Source organism: Fukomys damarensis, unplaced genomic scaffold, assembly GCF_012274545.1.
Source record: "Fukomys damarensis isolate Sample0158 unplaced genomic scaffold, DMR_v1.0_HiC HiC_scaffold_16, whole genome shotgun sequence".
NCBI classification, from domain to species: Eukaryota; Metazoa; Chordata; class Mammalia; order Rodentia; family Bathyergidae; genus Fukomys; species Fukomys damarensis.
The window spans coordinates 72,448,892-72,455,781 of NW_022900928.1; the positions used below are offsets into that span (position 1 = coordinate 72,448,892).

General features: G+C 37.5%; 1 protein-coding gene across 1 annotated transcript; it reads left to right on the forward strand.

The window, feature by feature from the left end:
- Positions 1 to 5,542: 5,542 nt before the first annotated feature.
- On the forward strand, positions 5,543 to 6,669 carry LOC104865266 (olfactory receptor 151-like). Its single transcript, XM_010628724.1, is given in 3 exon segments — positions 5,543 to 6,276; positions 6,476 to 6,601; positions 6,603 to 6,669. Coding segments are annotated over 3 exon segments (927 nt in total).
- Positions 6,670 to 6,890: the final 221 nt, after the last annotated feature.

Here is a 6,890-nt window from a genome sequence, read left to right on the forward strand (position 1 = left end):
ATTAAAAAAAAAAAAAAAGAATCTAGAGTAGGGTAACAAAAAGGAATTTTTTTAAATGAAAAGATAATTAACTGTATTTTAGATAGGAACAAAAAATGCTAACAAACATATAAAAAGCAAAGATCATTAAAAAAGTTGAAAATGGAATATCAGGCCATAGGAGGGAAAAAGAAAGGTGCAAATTGGAGAATTTTCTGAACAGAGGTTATTACAAAAAGTAGATACACTGAGTTTCTAAATGTACCAAAAAACTCAATTAAAAAAAAAAAAAAAGAATCTAGAGTAGGGTAACAAAAAGGAATTTTTTTAAATGAAAAGATAATTAACTGTATTTTAGATAGGACCACAAAATGCTAACAAACATATAAAAAGCAAAGATCATTAAAAAAGTTGAAAATGGAATATCAGGCCATAGGAGGGAAAAAGAAAGGTGCAAATTGGAGAATTTTCTGAACAGAGGTTATTACAAAAAGTAGATCAACACTGAGTTTATTACATTTCCCTACAATAACTTTTTCTGTGATCTGTATCTTTACCTGCCATGTGTGAAGTCTTTAGTCATTGCTTCTAAAATAATTTCCTATTTCTACCCATTTTTCTGGAACTGTAACATTTGTTAATTGGCTTGTTCCACAGACTATTCGGGCTGTTCATTGTTTCTCTGAGTGCTTTAGCTACCACTATGTGCTATTTAGCTGTTTCAGTAACTATTTTGGATTTTATATTGCATTTTTCATCCCTAGAATTACTATTTCACTCTTTTTTATATCTTCTAGTTATATTTTCATGGTGTTCATACTTACTTTAAATCCTTTGAAAAATCTGTAACAGCTGTTATCAAACTCTTGCGTCTTAATTTTATCAGGTCTGTTATTTTTTTTTTCCTCCTGGTTTTGAGACCTATTTTTCTGCTTATCTGAATGTCTAGTAATTTTTTATAGAATGCTGCACATTCTGTGCTTTCTGAATTGCTCTTTATTTCTTTAGAAAGATTTGAAGTTTGTGTGGCGGCCAGTTAATCATTACTGTGGGATGACTTTTCTGATATATGTAAAATTAACCCACATGGGAGACATAAGATGATTCACAGAGCAGGTGTGAATAGAAGCAATTGTTCCTGTAGTCTCCAGAGTAACTACATCCCAATTGATGTTCTTCCCTTACATTTCTAAACAATGTGCTAAGACCACCAATCTGGTTGATCTCTTTTCTGTGCCTGTATCAGGTTTTATGAGCACATTTAGCACTAGACATATATCTGTATATTTCAAGTATTTGCTTATCACTGAAACCAGTGGCATCCCCTAAAATTTCCAAGAGATAATATAATCAGTTTTCCTCCACAGATGTGCTTAATACATATGTAAAACAACTGTATAAGAAAATATTTCTCCTCTAAGCTCTTATTTTTAATGGAGGTTATTTACAATAATGTGTTTTCTTTCATCCCTAAATGTATTTTTCTTGGTATGCTGTGTTCTCAGCAGCAATCCTGAGCTTCTGACAGCTTGGTAAGACTAGAGGTAATACATGTAGTAATTTATAGGTACTGTGGTTTGTGGTGACCTACTTTATATTATTAGAAGATTATAGGAGTAAAAAATAAAATCCTTGCTGCCTGGCCTTCTCCTATAGAATGGTGTCCCTATCAGCACGCCAATCACAATAAACTGCTTTGTAAAACATTTTGATTTATGGTAATGATTATTCAAGGTGGATTTTCTACATTTTTATCATATGTAGACATAGAAATTTGGCACAGGAAAATAGATATTTTAAATCTTTTGCAGCTATAAAAATACTTATTTTGTAATAAATGGAAATGTATATTTAAGAACTCACAATGCCATGCATATTTTCTTGTCTTCATACTATATTCTAAGGGATTTAAATACAATTTCTTGTATCTAAGAGAAAATATAATTAGTTCCAGTTGTTACTGGAATCAAATGAAATTTACTTCTAAATCATGTGTTAAAAAATTCAGTTTAGATCAGTAATTGCATGCAGACCCCAGAAGCCCATGTACACAACAGCAATATAGATAGATACACAGCTCCAAGCAAGGGCCCCACCCAGACACCAGCAGCTTGGGCACAAAGAACTCAGCCAAAGGCCCACCTGGAAAAAAGCTGTACAGGTGTGCAGGCCCCAGCAAGAGGCATGTCTAGATAACATCCTAAGTGTGCAGAGGCCCCAGTCAGAACCCCACCTGGAAAAAGTGCAGAACAGAGACACAGAAGGCCACCATTTTGAAACCAGGTATTGGCACACTGGTAAGCAGCAGGAAGAAGGCCTCTCTGTGCCTTTCTGACAATTGAAGCCCACTGGGGAAGCAAAGAGCCACATGATCAAAGGTGCAGCAGGCCACATCTGTTGAAATGTAAAAAAGACTCAAAATTAATGTCCAGGTCACCTAAGGTAACCGCAGGGGAAACAAGATGAACAATCTGATACTCAACCACCTGGACTCCCTGAACTGTCAAAGAAAGAGGATCTGAAAAAAATAAAATCAGAAATAACTTCTCAGATAACAGCAGACTCTGTTTTCAGAGTGAAAGATGTGATTAATAATTCTAGAGCAGACACAGATTTTTTTTAAAAATAGAGGAGCTAAGGAACATGATGGAATCTCAGCATAGGAAACAAATGGAATCCATAAAACAGACATAAACACATTTCCAGGAGATTGAAAGCTCCACTGAAATTTTTCTTTTTTTTTTTATTGAGTTTATTGGTACTTTTTAAGCATATAGTACAGTTACATTTATCACTGGGATCTTGTACCTTTACATGACAGATCTTAGTTCTCATTTTTCCCCCATATGCCTGCCCTCCCTTCACTCTCTCACCCCTCCCCTATTTACAAAGATTTTGTTTCCATTTTTTCCTTTTGTCATATTTTTTCTTTTCCCTTATTTCCTTTCCCCTACCCTTCCCACTTCCCCAACACCATTAGCCTTTTTCTTCCTATTTCACATTGTCAGTTATACAATTTGGATCTTATTTACACTCTTAGTTCATCCCATCAGAGAAACTATTTGGTTTTACACACACACACACACACACACATGCACATGCACATATAAGTTTACACAGAAGAATGAGCCAATGTGAGGACAGAACATCAGAAATAAAAGACAGGATTGCAATTAGTGACAAGGAAAAGAAAAAAAATTTTAAATAGTAAAGGACCCTGAGAAATCAATCCAGCAACTTCTAGATGATGCAAAGAAGAATAACATAAGATTGATTGGAGTCACTGAAGAAACAGGAGAGAGTGCAAACAACATAAAAAACTGTTCACAGAATTAATGGCAGAAAACTTTCCAAGCAGAGAAAAAGAATTTGACATATAGATAAGTGAGGATATAGGAATCCAACTACCCATAATCAAAAAAAATCTACATCTAGGCATATAATAGTTAAGATTTCAGAAACCAAAAGGAAGAATAAAAAAAACTACAAGCAGTTAAGAAAAGAAACACATCACATACAAAGGAAAGTCTATCAGAATCACAGCAGACTTCTCAACACAAATCCTAAAATGCAGAAGAGACTGGAATAAAGTATTTCAGGCCCTAAAGAAAAACAACCTCCAACTCTGATTGCTGTACCCTGCAAAATTATCTTTCAAATTTGATGGGAAAAGATACTTTCATGACAAGGAGCACCTGAGGAACTACGTGAATACCAAACCAGCACCCCATAGAATTTTAAACAATATCCTAAGAAAAGACAAAGAGGATCACAACCCCAGGAAGCCAGCAGAATGAATCCATCAGGAAAGATAAATTAAATGTAATGGGGAATAATCTAACAGCAGGAAAATGTCATTTCAAAGATAAGTCAATACATATCAGTTATAACTATCAAGGTTAATGGTCTCAATTCACCAATCAAAAGAAACAGACTGGCAGAATGGGTCAAAAAGCAAGATCCAACAATATCCTGCATACAAGAAATGCACTTAAGAGTATGGTTTATTCTGTTTGTTTATCTGTCTGTTTTAGAAAAAGAGAAATTTATTTTGGCCAGAGCATGCTGCCAAGGGAAAGAGTGGGCAAGTTTCTGAGAGAGAAATTACACCATCTGGGTGAGAGATTGGGGGTTTTACAAGGGTTTGAAGATAAAGAAAAAGGATCTAAACAACAATATTATTACCTAATGAATGTCTTTTTCTGATCATTTAGCACCTTGTAAATCCTCCAGGAACACCTGAATTGTGTTTAAAATTATCTTGACAGTTGCAATTTGATAAGTCGATTTCTTCTGTCTTACAGAAGGACTTTACCTAAAGACAAGAAAGTGATAAGAAGATACATAGGTATATAGTCAGAGATAGATATATAAGATGGTAGATCTAGATTCATTGGAAGGAATGAATGGGCTTTATATGAACAGGTTTGCTGCTGTCTTTTTACCATCTATGAAAATAATAGCTAGATATCTTTAACCAGTGTTCTTTTGTTGTTAAACTTGATTGGCAATTTTACTGGCTTGGGAGACACTGAGGAGATTAGTAAAGTACACTTTGGGTGTCTCTGGGTAGGTCATAGGGATATGACCTTGGAGAGTATTTATGATTCCTTCCGCTTCCTCGCTGGTTCTGCTTTCCCAGGTGTTATGCATCAAGCAGCTTTCTTCTGTCATCTTTTCCCACCATAATATTCAAGCTTTGGATCCAGTTGACCATCAAATAAAACCTCTGCAGGCCTGAGCCAAAACAACTTCTCCTCCATTAACTTTCAGGTGTTACTTATTTGATCCCAGAAACATGAAGGTGACTGGTACATTTGGTAAATATGTATTATCCCATGTTTACTTTTACAAACAACTTTGAAGGTGATGTTAATATTTTTCTTGAATTTCAATATAGATATTGACTTCTTTCTCAATGACACAGCTTGTGAACACCACAATATACTGACACTCCATTAATTTGAGATATTAATACCTTCACATTCACAGAATATGAAGAAATAGCTTGTAATATTTTAAATCTATTTCTCTATTGTTAACTAGAAAAAACTTATTTTTGTAAAATGTTTTGTAAGGATTAGAAAAGTTTAATTGCTGAAGCAAATTCTTTCCCAAACTACACACTGTATAAAATGAAATTCACTGCTTATGAGTGATGGATCAGTATCCTGGGAGGAATCACTAAACCAAAGATTATTAAGCCCCATCCCAGAGATCCTGGTTGAGTACATGTAAGGTGAGGACAGATAAATTGCATTCATGTCAAGGTCAAGGTCATGGGAATGTTTCTGGTCTAGGGCAACACAGTAAAAACCAAGGATCTAGGATACTGGAGAAACAGAGTAGTAAGAGATCCACATCTGGACCCCATTCAAGATCTCTGAAATACTAAAAGCCTGGTCCTCCCCTCTGAAAAGCAGGAGTTGGGAGGAGGGTACATCAGCCATGACTAGCACAGCTCAGCAACCCAAATACAGAAAAAGAGCTGCACACACAGTGCAAGGGCATCCACGCAGAGGGTCCTACTCTTCTATTCCCACAGGACTCCCACCCAGACAGAATGGCTACAGAAAATCATTATACAGTGACAGAGTTCATTCTTGGAGGATTAACTAACAGGTCAGAGCTCCAGCTTCCCCTCTTCTTCCTCTTTCTGGGGATCTATGTGGTCACCATGGTGGGGAACCTGGGCATGATTACCCTGATATGTCTCAATCGACAGCTTCACACACCCATGTACTACTTCCTCAGCAACCTGTCACTCATAGACCTCTGCTACTCTTCTGTCACCACCCCTAAAATGCTAATCAACTTTGTGTCACAAAAGAATGCCATCTCCTATGTGGAATGCATGTCTCAGCTCTACTTCTTCCTTGTTTTTGTCATTGCTGAGTGTTACATGCTCACAGTGATGGCCTATGACCGATATGTGGCCATCTGCTGCCCTTTGCTATACAACATCATCATGTCTCATGCTCTCTGCTCCCTGCTGGTGGCTGTGGTCTACACCATGGCGTTCATTGGCTCCACAATAGAGACTGGCCTCATGTTAAAACTGGGCTATTGCGAGCACCTCATCAGCCATTACTTCTGTGACATCCTTCCTCTCATGAATCTCTCCTGCTCTAGCACCTATGAGGTGGAGGTGACGGTCTTCTTCTTAGCTGGATTCAACATAGTAGTCACCAGTTTAATGGTCCTTGTTTCCTATGCCTTCATCCTGTCTAGCATCCTCCGCATCAGCTCCACTGAGGGCAGGTCCAAAGCCTTCAGCACCTGCAGCTCCCATCTTGCACTGTGGGACTGTTCTACGGATCCACTGCATTCATGTACTTTGAGGTGGAGGTGACGGTCTTCTTCTTAGCTGGATTCAACATAGTAGTCACCAGTTTAATGGTCCTTGTTTCCTATGCCTTCATCCTGTCTAGCATCCTCCGCATCAGCTCCACTGAGGGCAGGTCCAAAGCCTTCAGCACCTGCAGCTCCCATCTTGCACTGTGGGACTGTTCTACGGATCCACTGCATTCATGTACTTAAAACCCTCCACAGCCATTTCCCTGGCCCAAGAGAATGTGGCTTCTGTATTCTACACCACAGTGATCCCTGTGCTCAATCCCCTGCAACCTGAAGAACAAGGAAATAAAGAAAGCCCTACAGAAAACACTGAGAAAAAAAAAACTCTTTTGATGGGAATGTTATTGTTCTCTCTGCATATAAAAGTAAGTTATTAGAAACACCAGAAAGATGGCCTCTGTATGCCTGGTCAGCCATAGATTGCAAGCAATCACTTCTCTATGTATCTGGGTATGTGGCTTCTCTCATTTCACCTCTTCCTTCCTTCCCTCTGTTCCATCATTTTGTTTGCAACTAATCATATCTGGTTGATTTTTCTCTCAATTAGGATCCAT